Source organism: Neofelis nebulosa, chromosome 17 (assembly GCF_028018385.1).
Source record: "Neofelis nebulosa isolate mNeoNeb1 chromosome 17, mNeoNeb1.pri, whole genome shotgun sequence".
Lineage (NCBI taxonomy): Eukaryota > Metazoa > Chordata > Mammalia > Carnivora > Felidae > Neofelis > Neofelis nebulosa.
In genome coordinates, this window is record NC_080798.1 from 25,677,468 (window position 1) to 25,697,740 (window position 20,273).

The following is a 20,273-nucleotide window of genomic DNA, read 5'->3' on the forward strand; positions in this document are numbered from 1 at the left end:
AGCCCAGGCTCATTTAAGCGGGGAGCTCGAGCGCCGCGTGCCGGCCGCGCCGCCTGCGCGCATGTGCCCGCCCCCCGCCTCCGCCCGCGTGCCCCTCGCACCCTCCCGGCCAATCGCCTGGCGGGCCCGCCCGCGGCCTCGCGCCCTGGGAGGGCTGCGCGCCGGCGACCGTTGGGCTGGGGGCGGGGCGAGAGGGTGCGGGGCGCCGCCGTCTCGACCCCTTTGGCTGCGAACCGCTGATCCAGAGAGGCCGGCGCTGAGGGAGAGCCCGGCCCATTCCCCGCCGCCGCAGGGCGTCCGGGGTAAGCAGGTCCGAGCCCTCGAGGCCTCTGGCCCCAGGGAGGGAACGGGGAGCCCCGCAGCCCTTCCCCACCTGGCCATCTCCGCGCGCCCTCTCAGATAGAAAGGGGAGCCAACCCCTCGGCCTCTTAGGACTCAGCTCAAGGTCAAAACTCTGCCCCAGTTTGCCCCTGCTGGACTATCTGCTTTGGGCAGGGGGCGTGGATCTGGGCGGGGCTCAGGGGCAGGGGGCGCTTGAGGCTCTCACCTTCCCTTAGCGTCAGGTAAATTAACCTGACGGCCTTGGGGATTATTAACATTTCCTGAGCACTTCCCAGGTTGCCAGGCAGAATGCCAAACACTATGCATATCAACTCTTTTTAATCCTTACACCCAACTCATGCGGTAGGTACTGTTAGAGAGTGGGAATAACGAGGCCAGAAAGGTTAAGTAATTTGTCCAGAGCCACACAGCAAGGGAGAAAGGGTTGTGAACCTGGAAAAGCTGCGGTATTGTCCACTAAGCCATGTTGATGGGGTTGCTCTACTCTGCTGCTAAAAAAATCCAAATTAGCAAACTGTATTAATATATCTTGTTTTATTTTCTCCATAGTAATTGTTATGCTCTGAAATTACCTAGCTCTTCTACTTGTTTTTTTGTTCATCACCTATTTCCCATTTACCCCTACACCACTAAAATATGAACTGCTTGAGGGCAGGAGGCTACATTCATAGAGACGCTCAACACATGCTTACTGAGTTAACTATGCAGAAAACCATAATAGGTGCTGGGGACTTAAGGCTGTGATTAAGACTCTACTTACCATAATAGAATATTTGTGCCTGTATGTGACCTCCAGTAGGAACTCCACAAATACTTGTCTAACAAATTATAGTTAAGGACAATGTTAGGCAACCGAAAAAAACTCTTCCAGGATGCCAAGCTCTTTTTCCTTCTGTCCCTCCAAGAAAGGCACAAAAGTAAGTATTCACAAGGTTTGCAAGTAAAAACATATTTAACAGAAATTAATAGCAAGATATTTGGTCTTTTGCCATGTGCTATGGGAGGTATAAAAGATGTGTATGTTTGGGTTCCCAAGACAAATCACCTACAAATCACAAATCACTTGTGAACCAACTAGTAAATAAAACATTCAAGATCCTTTCCCACAAGTATAAAGTGACATATTGGAAGACTAGGACAGTAGTAAGTATTAAATTTAAGTCACAGACAAATGTGGACAAAAAGAATTAGGAGGAAGGAGTCCTCTCAACTTCTGGAACAGAATAGGTTTCTTAATGCATAGTTGTTGACTGAAGGAAGAATCAGTGTGTGTGATGTCATCAGAGAATATTTCATGAAGGAGATGACACACAAAGAATGGAAAGGCTGTGTGTGGATGGCAAGTGGAGAGGAGAGAAGGCAGAAGAGCTTTCAAGTCAGGCAAGGAGCAAGTGTTAGCATTGCATTTGGGGCAAGTGCTGTGTCTGGTAGTAAAGATAGAATATGAAATTCTTGCTGGAATGCTAGGCAGAGGGGTTTGTGCTTGATTCAGGGGCCAGAGGCATAGTTTTTAATAGTGGAGTAATATAGTTCTGGAAAGATTAATCTGGCAGTTCACTGAGGATATAGTAAAAGCCGGGAGGGTATTAGAGCAACTGTAGTGATTTAAAAAGTGTATACACAGTACTCACATTTGGCCTAGTAGCTCTTACTGGTAGTATCATTTTGATGAAACCTAAAAAAGTTTTTTCCTCTAGGATATTGGCTATAGATTGGGGATGTTCATTTTTGGCTCCCTTTAAGACACCTATCTTTTGGCTGGACTAGTATAATTGTAGTACATTTTTCAAGGAATGTGATAAAGCACAATCATGGTTGGGACTACTGTGTGGCCATATGTTAATCAAAAGGAAAGCACTTTGCATATGTCTCAGTTGGAGACTTCCGTATTTGAATTAGTTTCCCTCAGAAGACCACCCAGTAGCACTCAAGTCTGTTTCTAGGTTACCTGCCAATTCCCAGGTGACTGGGGACTCTGCCTTCATTGCACCCTGCCCGATCTTCCAAGGCGTAGATATAACTTCTCCAACTCCTCACAGAATCATTCCTAGTTTATATATTATTTTTTAAAAAATGTTTACTTGTTTTTGAGAGAGAGAGTGTGTGAGCAGGGGAGGGGCAGAGAGGAAGGGAGACAAAGGATCCAAAGCAGGCTCCACGCTGCCAGTGCATGGAACTCACGAACCCGTGAGATCGTGACCTGAGCCGAAGTCAGATGTTTAACCACCTGAGCCACCCAGGCACCACTCATTCCTATGGTTTAAGTTGGCTTTTCTCCGACCAGGTTCCCTGTTGCACTTGAATAGTATGTAGCACTGACTTACTAGGAAAATGAGTCATAAAAAATACATCATTTTATCTCAGTGTATACTGAACAGCTTTTTTTTTTTTTTGTTTAAAAAAGAGAGAGAGAGAGCGAGAGCGAGCAGGGGCGGGGAGACACAGAATCTGAAGCAGGCTCCAGGCCCTGCTGTCAGCACAGAGCCTGATGCGGGGCTTGAATTCATGAATGGTGAGATCATGACCTGAACCAAATTTGGACCCTTAACTGATTGAGCCACCCAGGCACACCCTGAACAGCTTTTTGTTGTCTCTCTTTTTCACTAGAGTTTGGGAGCTCTAACATCTTATTAAATGATAGCCTAGGAAGGTTGGTGGTTCTGTTTAGAGATTTTTATGGACTGAATGTTTGTTTCCCTTAGAATTCATATGTTGAAGTCCTACTCCCCAGTATGACTATATTTGGAGATGGGACCTCTAAGGTTAAATGAGGAGGGGGCTCTATCTGATCAGATTAGTATCCTTAAAGAAGAGACACCAGGGAGTGATCCCTTCTCCTTTACACTCCAACACAGAGGAAATGACCTGTGAGGACAAAGTGACAAGGTGGCAGTCTACCAGCCAGGAAGAGTTCTCACCAGAAACCCAAATGGCTAGAGCCTTGAAATGGGACTTCTGCCTCCAGAACCAGGAGAAAATAAATGCTGCTAAAGCCACTCAGTGTATGGCATTTTGTTAGGGAAGCCTGAGCAGACTAATACAGAGATATGATTCAGGAAGACAGGAACTTACACATAACCAAGGTGATGTACAGAAACATTTTTTCATACTAAAGTAGCATAGGGGGTCTTACACTGCTTTTCATATAGCATGTGGATATGGCAACAATGATGGTGAAATTTAGTGAAAAACAATATCATATAGATGAAGATTTCATTGTAATTATACAACTGTAGGGACAGAAAAGAGGAACTTAAAAAAATTTTTAACCCATTGTATTAGTCTGCTTGGGCTGCCATAACAAAATACCACATACTGGGTAGCTTAAACAATAGAAATATTTTCTCACAGTTCTGGAGGCTGGAAGTCTAAGATAAATGTGCACATAGGGTTGGTTTCTGGTAAGTCTTCTCTTCCTGGCCTGCAGACTGCAGACTTCTCCCTGTGGCTTCACATGGCCCTTTCTCTGTGCACTGTAAATGTTTCTTCCAGTTATAAAGACACCTCAGACTGCATTAAGGTCCCACCCTTATGACCTCATATAACTTTAATTACATTCTCAAAAGCCCTTCTCCACCTGTATCACACTGAGGGTTTAAGCTTCAACATATGGATTTGGGGGACACAATTCAGTCCATATACTCATATTAGGCACAATTCAGTCCATATACTTATACCTTCATGAACCAAAATTATTCCTTTGTTACCGATTTTGAAGAAGAGCTGCTTCCAGGGAGTCAAAACCAGTTCTTTCAGTAACACTGTCACCTACACTACACTTGTTTCCAAATTTCTACTTTTGTAATTCCGAAGCAAGGAAGTTTTTAAGAAATACTGCCTACCACCAGTACAAAAGTATTTCAACTTTATCAGGAGAATTTCTGATCAACCATTTACTTTCATTTGATTGTGAAAAACTAAAAAAGGTCCTAATGATAGTCCTTAGAATAACATTGCTAACATATATGGTATCATTTTCTTAAAAGCCAAAATCCCATTTTGGAGTATCTATTTACCTTATGCTTAAACCTGTTTATAACAAGCTGAAATGAATGCTGGATTATTTGTACAACATGAAACCATAATTAAACTGTAAAATTCTTTATATAGTTATTTGGTAATGTTTGATAGATAATAGAACTTTCCTATATGTTCAGCTTAAGGACTGAATAATATTTGTGCTGCTTTATATCCTATGCTATTAATGCTAGTGTGATTAGAATGTGTATATATTCAACTATATATTGGTGTTCTTCAATTCTTGTAAGGAAGTATCTAAATTATTTTTTTATTAACAAAAATCTCAAAACTATTTTTTATGCTATAAAATACATAAGATTTATAATGAAACTTATATTTATAGATATGTGATCTACAAAAGGATCTTTGGGAAACTTTTGTAAGAGTATCTTCAAAGTTGTGAAATAAAATGACATATCTGATAAAGGGTTAGTATCCAAAATTTATAAAGAACCTAAACTCAACACCCCAAAACCAAATAATCCAGTTAATAAATGGGCAAAAGACATGAATGGACATTATTCCAAAGAAGACATCCAAATGGCTAATAGACACATGGAAAGATGCTCAACATTGCTCATCATCAGGAAAATACAAATCAAAACCACGATGAGATACCAACTCACACCTATCAAAATGGTTAAAATTAACACAAGAAACAACAGATGATGGTGAGGATGGGGAGAAAGGGGAACACTCTTGCACTGGTAGTGGGAATGCAAACTGGTGCAGCTACTTGGAAGACAGTATGGAGGTTTCTCAAGAAGTTAAAAATAGAACTACCCTACAATCCAGCAACTGCACTATTAGATATTTACCCAAAGGATACAAAAATACAGATTCAAAGGGGTACATGAACCCTGATGTTTATAGCAGCATTATCAACAATAGCGAACTATGGAAACAGCCTAAATGTCCATTGACTGATGAATGCATAAAGAAGATGTAGTGTGTATATATATATATACTATATATATATATAGTATATATATATATAGTATATATGCAGTAAATATTACTCAGCCATTAAAAAGAATGAAATCTTGCCATTTGCAACAACGTGGATGGAGCTAGAGTGTGTTATGCTAAGTGAAATAAGGCAGTCAGAGAAAGACGAATACCATATGATTTCACTCATATGTGGAATTTAAGAAAGAAAACAGATGAACATATGGGAAAGGGGGTGTGGGCGAAAGAAGAGAGAGAAAGACAGTTCTCTGTCTCTTAAAGACAGAGAACAGGAGCACCTGGGTAGCTCAGTTGGTTGAGCATCCTACTTCAGCTCAGGTAATGATCTGGGGGTTTGTTCATGAGTTTGAGCCCCATGTTGGGCTCACTGCTATCAGCATGGAGCCCGCTTCAGATCCTCTGTCCCCCCTCTTTCTGCCCCTCCCCTGCTCATGCTTTCCCTCTCTCTCTCCAAAATAAACATTAAAAAAGAACAAACAGGATTGACAAAGAGAGGTAGGTGGGAGATGGGCTAGATGGGTGATGGATACTAAGGAGGGCACTTGTGATGAGCACTGGGTATTGTATGTGAGTGATCAATCACTGAATTCTACTCCTGAAACCAATATTGCAATGTATGTTAACTAACTAGAATTTAAATAAAAATTTGAAAAGGAAAAAAAATTGTGAAATATAATACTTATTCAGAGAACTGTCTGAAACAAATATGTTTGTTAATTATAAAGCTAAGTGCCATGTAAACACCACCTAGATCAAGAAATAAAGCTTCACTTATACCCTGAAGCTCCCCAAGTGCTTGTGCCTGATTATAATCTTCTCTTATTTCCCCAGAGTTTATTACTATTCTTCATCATTTCCTTCCTTTTTTTTTTCTCATGTAACATAACTATTTTTCTCCTTTTTAAAAATTTTTTAAACGTTTTATTTTTGCGAGAGAGAGAGAGAGAGAGAGAGAGAGAGAGAGAGAGAAACAGAAACAGAGTGTGAGCGGGGGAGGGGCAGAGAGAGAGGGAGACACAGAATCTGAAGCAGGCTCCAGGCTCCAAGCGGTCAGCACAGAGCCGGATGTCGGGCTCGAACTCACAACCGCGAGATCATGACCTGAGCCAAAGTGGGACGCCTAACTGACGGAGCCACTCAGTTGCCCCTCTCCTTTTTTTAAATTGAGGTATAGCTGACATACAGTATTAGTTTAAGATGTACAACATAGTGATTTGATCATTGTATACGTTACAAAATGTTCACCATGATAAATGTAGATACCATCTGTGACCATTATTATAATCTTATGGACCGTACTCTCTCTGATGTACATTTCATCTCATAACAGTTATTGTGGAACTGGAAGTTTGTACCTCTTAATCCCCTTTACCTATTTTGCCCATCCCCTCACTCCCTCTTCTGTGGCAGCCACCAATTTGTTCCTGTTTCTGATGTTTTGTTTGCTTAATTTGCATTCCCTTAATTTGAACACCTTTTTATATGTTTATTGGCTACTTGGATTTCTTTTTTTGGTGAATGACCTGTTCAAAACTTTTGCCCAATTTTTTTACTGGGCTTTTAAAATCATTTTGTAGAATTTCTTTATTTTGGATAGTAATCACTTATATGTGTTGAAATATTTTCTTTAATTTTATGGCTTTTCTTCCCCTTTTAATAGTGTCTGTGGTGAATGGAAGATATTAATTTTAATATGCTCTATACATATAAAATTTTACTTTATAGTATTATGAGTGACTTGAATAAGAAACCCATCCCTACCCCAGGATCATGAACTTATTTATGTATGTTAAAAATACTAAAAGCTTATAAACTTGCATTTCACATTTAGGTCTTGAATCCACCGGTCTCTTTGCTAAAACTACACTGTATTAATCATTATAACTTTATATTAAGTTTTGATATCTGATAGAGTAAGTTCTTGTTCTTTTTCGAGATAGTCTTGGCTATTCTTGGCCCTTTGTATTTCCATATGCATTTTAGTATATGTGCTGCCGAAGCGAGCACTCCATATGCATTTTATAAACAGCTTATCAAGTTTAGCAGCAACAACAACAAAAATCTGTTGGGATATTGAGTGGAGTTGGAGATGATTTGACATCTTGACAATACTTTGTCATCCTGTCCACAAATATGGTATAGATGTACATTTATTGAAGATTTCTTTAATTTTCCTCAAGAAAGTTTTATAAACCCCACTGAAATGTGATGCAACTTGTGTTATTGATTCCTGTATAATTGACTTTATTTTTTTTTCAACGTTTTTTTTATTTTTTTTATTTTTGGGACAGAGAGAGACAGAGCATGAACGGGGGAGGGGCAGAGAGAGAGGGGGACACAGAATCGGAAACAGGCTCCAGGCTCCGAGCCATCAGCCCAGAGCCTGATGCGGGGCTCGAACTCACGGACCGCGAGATCGTGACCTGGCCGAAGTCGGACGCTTAACCGACTGCGCCACCCAGGCGCCCCTATAATTGACTTTATTTGATGCTCTTATAAATGTTACCTGTTTTAAAATCTATTTTGTATCTGATATAAATTATATATTCAATGCATATATAAAAATGTGTTTGATTTTAGAAACTACCAAAGTGTTCTCCAGAGTCGCTTTATTCTTTTATATTCCTACCAGGAATATGTGAGAATTCCAGTTTGCTCCAGTTGTTCCTCATCCATGTCAGCACTTGGAATTGTCAGTATTTTTTGTTTTAGCCGTTATAATAGGTGTGTAATGGTATCTTTTCATGATTCTTAATATTCTTTTACCTAACAGCTTAATGTGGGAAATCTTTTCATCTGATTAGTTGCCATTTGCATATCTTTTTTAGTAATGTGTCTTGCCCACTTTTAAATTGTATATATTTTAATTTATTGTTGACTTTTGAGAGTTTACTATACAGTCTGGATACAAGCCCATTTTCGGATATATGATTCGTAAATATTTTCTTCCCATATGCAGCTTGTCTATTCATACTCTTGAAAGTGTTTGGCAAAGAAAATGTTTTTAATTTAGATGAAGTCAAATTTGTCAATATTTTCTTTTATGGATCATACTTTTGGTGTCATTTTTAACAACACTTTGCCTAACCCCAGTTCATGAAGATATTCTTCTATGTTTTCTTCTAACAGTCTTATAGTTTTATGCTTTACACTTAAGTTTATGATCATATTATCATATGAGGTATTTTTGTTATTTATCATATAAGGTATGAAAGTTTAGGTCAAGGTCCCTTTTTTCTCTTTGCATATATCTGACCAATTATTCAAGCACTATCTGTTGAAAAGACTGTCTTCCACCTAATCACTTTTACACTTTTGTCAAAGATCAAATGGCTATATTTGTGTGGGTTTCTTTCTGGACCCTCTACTTTGTTCCATTGCTCTTCTATTTATTTGTCAATACCACACTATCTTGATTTCTATAAATTTATTCTAAGACTTATTGTAAGTCTTAAAATCAGATAGTTTGATTCCTCCAACTTTGCCTTCTTTTTCAAAATTATTTTAAGCTACTTTAGTTCCTTTACTCTTTTATATAAATTTTACAATAATCTTGTCTATTTCTACAAAAACAACAACAACTGCTGGGATTTTGATAAGGATTAAATCTATAGATCACTTTGGGGAGTGTTACATCTTTGCTTGATCGAATCTTCCAACCCATAAACACAGTCTTTACATTCAAGTCTTCCTTGATTTCTTTCATCAGCATTTTATAGTTTTCTGCATACAGATCCCATGCATGCTTTGTTAATAGTTCCACATAAGAGTTTCATTGTGTTTATATAGAAATGATTGTGTTGGGGCACCTAGGTGGCTCAGTCATTTAAGCATCTGACTTCAGCTCAGGTCATGATCTCATGGTTCATGGGTTCAAGCCCCGCATTGGGCTCTGTGCAGACAGCTCAGAGCCTGGAGGCTGCTTCAGATTGTCTCCCTCTCTCTCTCTCTCTGCCCTCCCTCCACTTACACTCCATCTCTCTCTCTCTGTCAAAGATAAATAAACTTAAAAAAAATGATTGTGTTGACCACGAATTTGCTGAATTCACTTAGTTCTAGGAGGTTGTGTGGGTGTGTAGATTCCTGGGAATTTTCTAGGCACTCATGTCATCTAATAGGGACAGTTTTATTTCTTCCTTTTCAATCTGTATGCCTTTTGTTTCATTTTCTTGGATTATTAAGATTTCCAGGACTATGTGGAAAGCTATCAGTGGGAGAGGACATCCTTGCCTTGTTCCTAGTCATTGGGAGAAAGCATTTGGTCTCTCACCATTAAGTATGTGAGCAGATTAGCTCAGGTTTAAAAAACATCATTAGCTGCAGATAAAAAAAAAAAAAAAATGCCCCTTAAGGTGAAGGAAGTTCTATTCATAGTTTGCCTAGTTTGCCTAGATTTTTTTTTTTTTTAATCAGGAATGATGTTAGATTTGTTAAATTTTCCTTCTGTGTCTATTGAGAGGATAAAAGATGGTTTTTCTGATTTATTAGTATGGTGAATTATACTGCAATTTTTTACCTCAAATAGTGAAATTAGTTTTGCATTCTGGAGGAAACCCACTTGATTATTACATGTTATCTGTCTACATATTTCTGGATACAATTAACTAATGTTCTGTTGAGTTTTGCATCTATATTGGCCTGTAGTTTTATTTTCTTATCATGTACTTGGTTTTAGTGTTAGGGAAATATTGACCTTATTAAAGGAATTGTGAAGTATTCCTTTCTCTTTTTTTCTTTTTAACATTTGGTTTGCTTATAACACTACTCCTCCATATATCCTGACTCCCAAGTGAGTTTTAAACCTCATGCTGTATCAATTTATAGATACTCAGCCTAACAGTCTTTAGGGACAGCGTGGAATAGTGCCTGGCACAGTATTGCTGTTGATAACTATTTAGTGAATTTAACTAAGTACTGTAGTCAGGGGATTCTTATCTTGCATGAACTCACAACGAGGCAATGGGTGAATCAATTTTCCTCTGTCTCATGGTCCAGAAGGTGATTTAGACTTTATAATTAGTTACAAAATATTTACAAATTCACCAAAATACTTTGTTTCAATACACAGTATTTATTAAGGAGACATATTAACATGCATAGATACACAAAGTAAACCACTTATACACATGCCATTCCCAGTGAATTGCAAAGAAAAAAATAACACAAAGAAAAAAATTAAATTTTGGGGGGTAAGTTTTTGTGTTTTATAGGCATCATATGTCCATTTGCACATTAGACAATCATTAGCACTGACATATAAACTTTTCCCAGTCTTAGGTTTAAATCTTAGGGTAACTTTTTGGTGAGGTGAAGTTCACAAAAATTTGCATTGAAGTGTGAGTATAAATTAGAGAATGCTTTTGAGAATAAAAATGTGGTTGAAGATTTGCATTCTCAGATGCTATCTACAGAGAAATCAAATACTCTTCATTATCACATGATTAGGATCAGTGTTCAAAAGAAAATTTTTAGTGCACGTTAATTCTTGGAGGGTACTATCATTTGTAGTTAATATGAGCAAGTAATAAATTGTTATATAAGATGTCAACCACCCTAAGAATTTAGGCTTTCCAAAGAATATGATTTCTTCATGCCTGAAAATAAAATTCTATTGAGTCTATATATTTTGATAATTAGTTGTAGAAGTCTGTAAAAAGCAAATCTAAAAATAGTAACAATGACAACTGCCACTTAATTGAGCACTAACTCTGTGCTAGGCACCAAGCTAAGCACTTCACATACATCATCCCATTTGATGTTTACAAACTCAAGTAAGTAGTATTCTTAGCCCCATTTGTAAACAAGAAAACTGAGGCTCACAGATTAAGCAATTAGCCAAATTCAATCACCTTGTGACTGGTGGAACTGGAAATTTAAGGCAAGTCTGTTGGACTGCAATTCCAAAGCCAGAGTACCCAATCACTACCCTGTGTGCCCTCAGTGAGTGATTCCTGGCCCACTGTGGCGAAGGTGAAATAACTTTATCTGTGATACGTTCACAAAAGTATAATTTGCAGTTAGAAGAAAAAGCAAGACCAATTCAAGTGGAACACAAAAATCCCTGCTCATTTATTTTTATTTATACATGTCTTTTTCCATCATCATTATTCTAATAAGATTATAAATACATAAACACCTGAGTACATGCAACACATTCCACAAAGGAACAAATACATACAGCACATTTAAATAACCCAAATCTTTGTATACAAAGTGCTTTAAAAAAAGACCTTGTGACACATTCAGACCATATTTATTTGAATACTTTTCAATAATTACCAAAGGATACATCATTTATAAATAATATTCAAAATCCCCTATTTTCTTCTATCAGCCAAATTTAGTATTTCAATTAATCAAGTGAATAGCTGTTCCATCACATAATATTAAAGGCAAGTCACATAGCATCAAAATGAAACCGATGGGCTTCTTGTCGTTTTTCTCTATCATCTGCTTTCTGAAAAAGAATTTTAGACTAGGTTATAAATGATAGGAAAATGTCAATAAAAGCCATTTCTGAAATGTTGATTAAAAAATCTTAAACCTCTAAGCCAGTAGTAGGTAAACGATGTGATTTTATTATGTAATAATGTTATGAAAATTTTGTAGTTTACAGTAGCTATTTTATAATTAAGAACCCACTAACTGAATTGAAAAACCAACTAGAATGGGCTAAATGGGTAAGGAGCACTAAGGAATCTACTCCTGATTGTTGCACTATATGTTAACTAATTTGGATGTAAATTTTAAAAAGTAAAAAATACAATTAAAAAAACAAAGTACTGTCCAGGGGGAAGATAGATTTTCTTTTAAAAGGATAATAAACTCAAGAAAACAAAACAAAACAAACAAAAACTAAAAAAAAAAACCAAAAAAAAAACCCAACAAGAAATGTTCCTTTTCCTTAAATACTGAGTTGGTTATCATTTATTATTTATTTGAAAGTAGTAGTAAACATTTAATTCTACAAGGATGGAATTAACTATTTTTCCCATTCTTTCTTATTTTATTTTTTAATAAAGTTTATTTATTTTGAGAGAGACAGAGACAGTGCCAGCGGGGTAGGGGCAGAGAAAGAGAAAGAGAGGGAATCCCAAACAGGCTCTACACTATCAGTGCAGAGCCTGATGTGGGGCTTGAACTCATCAACTGTGAGATCATGACCTGAGCCAAAGCCAAGAGTTGGAAGCCTAACCAACTGAACCACCCAGGCACCCCAACTATTTTTCCCATTCTTAACACTATAAGCAAATCTAAGCAAAGTACGTTAATTATTTTTGCATTAACCTATTGATTTAGCATATATTCATTGACCTTCCACTCCCAGCAAAGTACTGTGCTTGGAATTTTGAGGGATTAGAAAAATCCTCAGTTTTGTATCTTGTTCTCAAGGAACTTAAAGCCTAGAAAGAAAAAAGCAAACCAGATTGAATTAACTGTATTTCAGGAAAAAAAAGTGAAAAATGTCACTAATATTCTGGGAGAGAGATTACTTCTAGGTTGGAGTGAGGAAAGGGAAAGCTTTGAAAAGATAGTAGTCATGGAAATGAGGGGGAGGGGCATTCATTCCAAACTGGGCATGAAATAGGTATAATCATGCCAAGTGGGGCAGAAGCATGGAATACTTGAAAGCAACTGGTAACAAATAAGGTTGGAAAGGTATATGGTGGAGTCCTATGGAAGTTCTAAGAATGATAGGCTAAGGAGTTTACAGATTTTAGGCAGAGATTTTTGAACAGAGGAGTGACATGATTAAGGCTAAACTTGATGATGAATAATATGGCAGCAGTGCAATCAATGAAGTGGAAAGGGAAAGAATGAACTCCGGGAGACCAGGCAGGACCTAACAAGGAGCTGAACCTAAAGCCCCTGGGAGTAAGAATGCAGATGTGGGGTCAGCTGCAGGGATTGCTATGGAATCAGAATCAGTGGGGCAACTGATCAAATTTTATAGTTAAGTAGGAAAGAAGACAAAGCTTTACAATATTGTTTGTTTTTTAAGTTTATTCCTTTTGAGACAGAGAAAGTGTACAAGCGGAGAAGGGCCAGAGAGAGAGAGGGAGAGAGAATCCTAAGCAGTCTCCACATCTAGCACAGAGCCCTCCACTGGGGCTTGATCCCACAAACTGTGAGATCATGACCTGAGTTGAAATCCAGAGTCAAAGGGCTTAACCAACTGAGCCACCCAGGTGCCCCTACAATACTGGTTTTATGGTGCTTGTAAGTGATCTAGGTAGAGATGTCATGGAGACAGCTAGAAATGGGGGAAGAGACCTTTAGGGAGAGATGAGTGTTAGGGGTATTTGAAGTAATAGTGTGAAGTTATGCCTTTGGATAAAATTGGCAGGAAAACTGTACAAAGAAGACACCCTAAGGCAGACACTATGGTTAGGAAATGGTAGAAGGGAGCACCCAGCATAGGTGAAAGAGAAGTGGTCAGAAAGGTAGAAGAACCACAGTACCAGAGTGGAGTATATATGGTTAAATCCACATCTGTATTTAAAACTTCAATTTTCAGTCACTGAATCATTATTATAAGTCCACAATGTTTATCCTGTAATCAGATGATCTGAGGAATTAATGAAATTAATTTCCTTTCCTTTATAGGTCTAGAGCTATTTAATACTTCAGACTGTGTTCTGATACTTCTGGAAAAAAAGTATGTAGGATCGCCCTTTATTTTGCTTCTTAAGTTGCAATCTTAAAATTAACTGAATATGTAAGTTTCTGTTATCATTTTTGATGGAAAGGAGTAATTTTTGGGGAGAGACAAACCTATGAAAATTTATCAGAACAGTTAAATTTTTCTCTTTTTCATAAGTTAAAACAGCTAAAACACATGGTAAATTTAGTTAATAAAAAATAATTATAATGGGCATGACAATCCAAAGAGAGTAGTTACAAAAAAAAAAAAAAAAAAAGGAAAGAAAACAGTTGTATGACACAAAGAAGACTTTTTTGGGGAACATTGTTGGAACCTGCTAGTTATATACTTTAATATATATTCCTATTAACACATGTATTTAATTCATATTCACATTTTCATAGAAATTGGTTTTTCAATTTATATCTCAACTGCTAGTAAATTTATGTGATAGCCTCTTCTTTCCTCCTCACAAACACTGTATAAAGAAAAACTATGTTTTTGGACTGTTGTTTTTAATTATTTAGGAGTTATACTAAAGAACAGAAATATGTTTAGTGCAAAGAATACTTTACAAATAGAAAAGATGTTTATCACTTTAGTTGTTACTTCCCATCCAAACCTTGAGAAAATCATTTAACTTGTCTGTGTTTCAATTCTTTATATAGAGATAGCTGTTATTCCTGGAAAAAAGGGTTCATGGCTCTAAGTAGATCATAAACATAGGCTTGTTAAAAAAATTATTTTTCAGGACTTTATGAAATTGTTTCTAATTAAGTTTTTCTATATTTCTGGTAATTTTTGGGTGATCATTTTATTACTATTATACAGCACTGAAGTTTTTCTGTGATTTTCTGTGATTTGTATGAATTGTTAAGAGACATTTGTAAGTTGAGAGGATGAAAGAAATTATCAGTAAGATGACATTATGGACAGAATGTGAAAAATCAGAAAATCTTAGTTATTTGAAAAAAGTTTAAAATATAATGTTTTTAGAGAGCAATGTATTACTATTCTAAGTTAACAAAAGTTAATGTTTCATTTAAATGAACAAACCTTTTCCTGCCAATGTAAAATGCCAATTATTGCCAAGATGAAAACACAGACACCGATGAGAGCTATAGCAGTAAGTAGGACGATGTTACTTGGTGTAAGGTACAGCTTGGCACTCCAGCTGTAGATAAAACAGAATCATTAAAATTACACATTTAAATGAAAAATCACAAAATTCTACTGAGACCCAAAAGCAAATAGCTATTAATTAATGAAACAGTTGATTCATCAATTAATTCATTCTCCCAACTATCCATTCACTATAAATAAAACAACAGCACTTAAATTTAGATAGGGCTAAGAATATTAATGATCCTGCAGAGTTCAGATTTCACTCAGAGAACTGAAACAGAATAGAATTTTTGATGAGATGCTTCATTATTTTTCTTTGATCCTGTGAGAATTATTCTTAAGTGAACTTATTAAGGGTACTTAGGACAATCTTAGAGATTGTTTTTATGTCTTGATTTACTTGCTGAATTTGCAACCTTGAACTTCAAGACTATATAATTTTGATATCATGTCACCTTATTTTCTGATCCTTGTTCATATATGTACTATGGCCAACTAAAACAGCCATATAACTAAGTGGGTAAAGATAGATGGCTTGTGTAAAAACACTTCTACCATTTCTGTGCCATGTTGGAGGGTTTACATTACCACAATGACATTGAGACTTCTTACAAAATCACTTTTAGTCCCTCAGTGTTAATGACAATATACAGACTTTAGCATAAATAGAACTAGCTCTTTCCCTAAAACAGTCTACGTAATATGGCACTTGCAAACCTTGAAAAGCTTAAGGTCTGTATCACCAACACTGCAGGTGGTTATATACAAAGAATTTTATTCTCCCTGAAAATAGATGATGGATATATTTTCATTTTAAAGTAACCTACTATTATTGTATTACTGTCAATTTCTCCCTTTAGGTCTGTTAATGGTTGCTTTATATATTTAGGTGCTCCTATGCTGGGTGCGTAAATATTTACAATTATTATATCCTCTGGGTTTTTTTTGACTCTTGTGTTATTATGTAATGCCCTTCTTTGTCTTTTATTAAAGTCTTTGTTTTAAAATATTTTGTCTGATATATATATATATATCATATATGTATATATATACATATATATGTACACATATACATATATGTATATGTGTATATATATATGTATATATATATAGCTATCCAGCTTCTTTTTCTTTCCATTTGCATGAAACATCTTTTTTCCTTCCTTTGACTTTCAGTATGTGTGACTTTACATCTGAGGGGAGTCTCTTATAGGAAGCATATACATGGATTTTTAAAAAATATATTTAGCCTATTTTTATTTTAAAAGTTTAATAAAAGTAAGATCATTCCAATGAATAGCAAGTAGTAATTGACTTATTTTGGGATAATTAAAATTTATTGATCTGTAAGTTAGCCTCTAGTCAATAAATCTCAAAATACACCTCAAACTAAAATCAATTAACGTTTTTATTATGTACATAAATTTGAAAAGAACATTTCTTCAGAAAGAGCAAGAGAAACATGAAAAATGTTGAGATTATAAAAGAAAACTGTAACAGAATTTTCCAAAATTCAAAAGTAAGAAAACTAAGAAAATGAATACTGTTAGTTGAGGTTAGTTATTCTCAGTACCTTACTTCATACTTAAAAAAAAAAAGTTCTTTCATGAGATTTTTTTTGGTAGTTCTTTTAAAATAAACAACAAAAAAATGAAAAGACGTAAGAAAAAAATCTTGGTAAGAAAAAATATGGACAAAAGGCCAATGTTTAGTTTCTTATTCAGAAGCAATCAATTCTTACCAATTCCCTGCATAACGTTCCAGAGATATTCTATACATACATAGACATATATGCACAAATATCTTCTTCAAATCACAAATGGTTGCTTATTGTACATACTCTAAATGCATTTGCCTTTTATTGTCTTTTGCTTACCACTCTATTTTAAGAGATTGTTCTGTGTCACGATATTAGACCATATAGAAGTACCATAATTTATATAGCTTCCTATGCATAGTGCAGATTTTTTAGTTTTGTTATAAATTTCATGTATAAAAAAGTAACAAACACATAATATAGACTCATTAAAAAATATCTGAACTCAGGCTATAACTGTTTCTAGAGATGTTCTCTCTTTTTAAAAAGATTTTATTTTTAAGTAATCTCTACACCCAACATGGGGCTTGACCCACAACCCCAAAATCCAGTCATGTGGTCCACTGGCGGAGCTAGCCAGGTGCCCCTCTACTGATGTTATCTTATTTCATGCCTAATGTTGTGATAAAGTTATTTTCTTAAGTAGTTTGCTTCTAAAGCCCTTAAATCTACCATAAAGTATATCCTGTAGTGAGCTGGTAAAGTGGCTCTCTGGGGTGGGGAAAAAAGACCTTATTGGCAGTTGCCAATTTTCATGTTGTAAATACTCCCATCATAGCTGATTTTAATGTTACCTCACTGAACAGAGTGGGAAAAAGATGCATACCATCAGCTCATGAGATGGCATGAGCTGGTTCTAGCAAACCATTCAATATATTCCATTGAAAAATTTAATAAAGAACAATACAGCCTGGATTTTGAGAAGAAATGTAACAAAACAGCACCCTGCTGGTTACATATTCATAGATAAATCACACCCTTCCTCTTTGGTTATTTTCCAAAACTGATATCAGACTAACCTTAAGGACAACTTGTATTCTTTCCAATGAAACAAGTGTTAGTGAATACTTTCATTACCTACTTTTTAAAAATGATGGAATGAATCTAGTATTTTAAAGAAAAATGAACAAAGATAAGGAGTTAGATTTAAATGCTATTTTTACAGGAGGAATATATTCTGCTAAAGATAAAAAACATCTACCTTTCACTGAAAATTTACTCTATGCTGGGCACTGTCTTAAACATATTTCATCTTCATCTTTTTAAGGTAGGTGTTCTACTTCCCACTTCACAAATGCAGAAATTGACCATCAGCAGCAGGTCTTAGTTTCTAGCTTAGGTCTGTTTGACTCCAAAACGTGTGCCTAACCACTGTGGGATATATACCACTTCTATAAGCATTTATTAAAAAGATCAATGCTTACTGAAAAATTCAGCACTCTGAAATCTTAGAATTTATAGCTAGTGAACTGAAGATCAGTTTATTTAATCAGAATATATATAAATCCCTAATTAGTTAACCTGCTGTTTTTCTAATAGGGTTTAATTTGTTTTCCATAAAAAAAGTCAGGGACCTTTTGTGTAGGAATGTTTAGTCATTTAAGGTTTGCTGTAAGCAAATTAAATGATGGCACTCATGGGAACACAGCAGGAATAGAGACAGAGTTTTTAAAAGATGTAACTGTTTCTATGATTCTGAATTGACAGTATTTTTACCAAAATCAGTTCAAGCAAGGGCATTACCTTCGAGGAACATTGTGAGGATATGGAATGACAATTAGCTGGGAATTTGGAATGATTGCAGTCCACTCTTGTTTTCGTACAGACTGGAAAAAGAATGTTAAGAACATTTAACATCTAGTATACTTTAAAAACAATTATTAGATTAAATCGAAGATGGTGGCATAGGAGGACACTGGGCTCACCTCGTCCTGCTGATCGCTTCGATTCCACCCACATCTGCCTAAATAACCCAGAAAACTGCCAGAAGACTAGTCGAACAGACTCTCCAGAGCCAAGCGTAGACAACAGGCCCATGGAAGAGGGTAGGAAGGGCAGAGAGGCAGTGCGTGCTACACAGACTGGTAGGAGGGAGCTGGGGCGGTGGAGGGGCAGCCCACCTGGCAAGGCAGAGCCCCCGAAGTCTGGCTTGCAAAAGCAGAGGGGCCGGACCCTATGAGTTCTGACAGCCAGTGGGACTTACCATCTGGAATGTCAAAAGTCAACAGCTCTGCTCTCAGAGAGCAGGGAGGGCGAGAGGACACTGGAAGGGAGAGAGTTTTTGAGCCCCAGAACACAGAGCTCAGCTTGGCAGGAGACAAAGGCACTGGGAAGTGCCATTTCCCTCTCCCATCTCCCAGCTGAAATTCCAAAGGGAACCAGTTCCCCTCACCAAACTTGCTTGCACTGTGCAAATGCCCAACGCTGTTCTTCTGTGGATCCACGCCTCTGACGGGCCTACCTCCCTCCCCGTGCTGCAGGGTTTCTCCCACAGGGGACCACCCATGGCAAACCTAGCTAAGCCTGCCCCTCCCGCCCCTGTGCACCTTGCAGATCCACCCCGGCTAATACGCCCTTGGCCATATCCCATTGAAGCAGCAGCACAAGCCTGGCAGTGTGCAAGTAGCCCAGACAGGGGCCACACCACTCCACAGTGAGTCCTGCCCTTGGGAGAAGGGAAGATAAGGTACACACCAGTATGACTGTGGCCCCAGCGGTGAGCTGGGGACAGACATCGGGTCTGACTGCGGCCTCACCCACCACACAAGTTACTCCTGATAGCACAAGAAGTGGCCTATAGTTTGGAGTTACCACAGGGACTACCCAAAATAACAAAACGGAAGAACTCTCCTCAAAAGAAGGTCCAGGAAGTAGCGACAGCTAATGAATTAATCAAAACTGATTTAAACAATATAATGGAATAAGAATTTATAATGTCATAAAATTAATCACTGGGCTTGAAGAAAGCATAGAGGCCATCAGAGAATCTATTGCTACAGAGATGAATTAAAAAATGCTATAAATGAGGTGAAAAATAAATGGAGGTGGCCATAGCACGGATTGAAGAGGCAGAGGAGAGAATAGGTGAATTAGAAGATAAAATTATGGAAAAAGAGGAAGCTGAGAAAAAGAGATAAAAAAATCCAGGAGTATGAGGGGAGAATTAGAGAACTAAGTGATGCAATGAAACGGAACAATATCCATATCATGGGAATTCCAGAAGGAGGAAAGAGAAAAAGGGGCTGAAGGTGTACTTGAACAAATCATAGCTGAGACCTTCTCTGATCTGGGGAAGGAAAAAGGCATTGAAATCAAAGAGGCACAGAAAACCCCCTTCAGATGTAACTTGAATTGATCATCTGCACGACATATCAGAGTGAAACTGGAAAAATAAAAGGATAAAGAGAAAATTCTGAAAGCAGCTAGGGATAAACAGGCTCTAACTTACAAAGGTAGACACATAATAGTAGTAGCAGACCTATCTACTGAAACTTGGCAGGCCAGAAAGGAATGGCAGGAAATCTTCAATATGATGAACAGAAAAAAAAAAAAAAAAAGAAAGCAGCCAAGAATCCT

General features: G+C 37.1%; 1 protein-coding gene and 1 long non-coding RNA gene across 3 annotated transcripts in view; one reads left to right on the forward strand and one right to left on the reverse strand.

Moving 5' to 3' along the window:
- Positions 1 to 201: 201 nt before the first annotated feature.
- On the forward strand, positions 202 to 18,782 carry LOC131499766 (uncharacterized). Its single transcript, XR_009256049.1, has 3 exons — positions 202 to 302; positions 13,939 to 13,990; positions 17,863 to 18,782. It is a non-coding gene; the product is annotated as an uncharacterized LOC131499766 (long non-coding RNA).
- ITFG1 (integrin alpha FG-GAP repeat containing 1) overlaps positions 10,383 to 20,273 on the reverse strand; it is a 345,618-nt gene continuing 335,727 nt past the window's right edge. For both annotated transcript variants that reach the window (XM_058708060.1, XM_058708061.1), the window contains 3 exons: positions 18,441 to 18,523; positions 15,032 to 15,149; positions 10,383 to 11,788 (listed from right to left, as the gene is read on the reverse strand). In XM_058708060.1, coding sequence (XP_058564043.1) covers positions 11,729 to 11,788; positions 15,032 to 15,149; positions 18,441 to 18,523 — 261 coding nt within the window. In that variant the 3' untranslated portion in view covers positions 10,383 to 11,728. The remainder of the gene's footprint in view (positions 11,789 to 15,031; positions 15,150 to 18,440; positions 18,524 to 20,273) is intronic.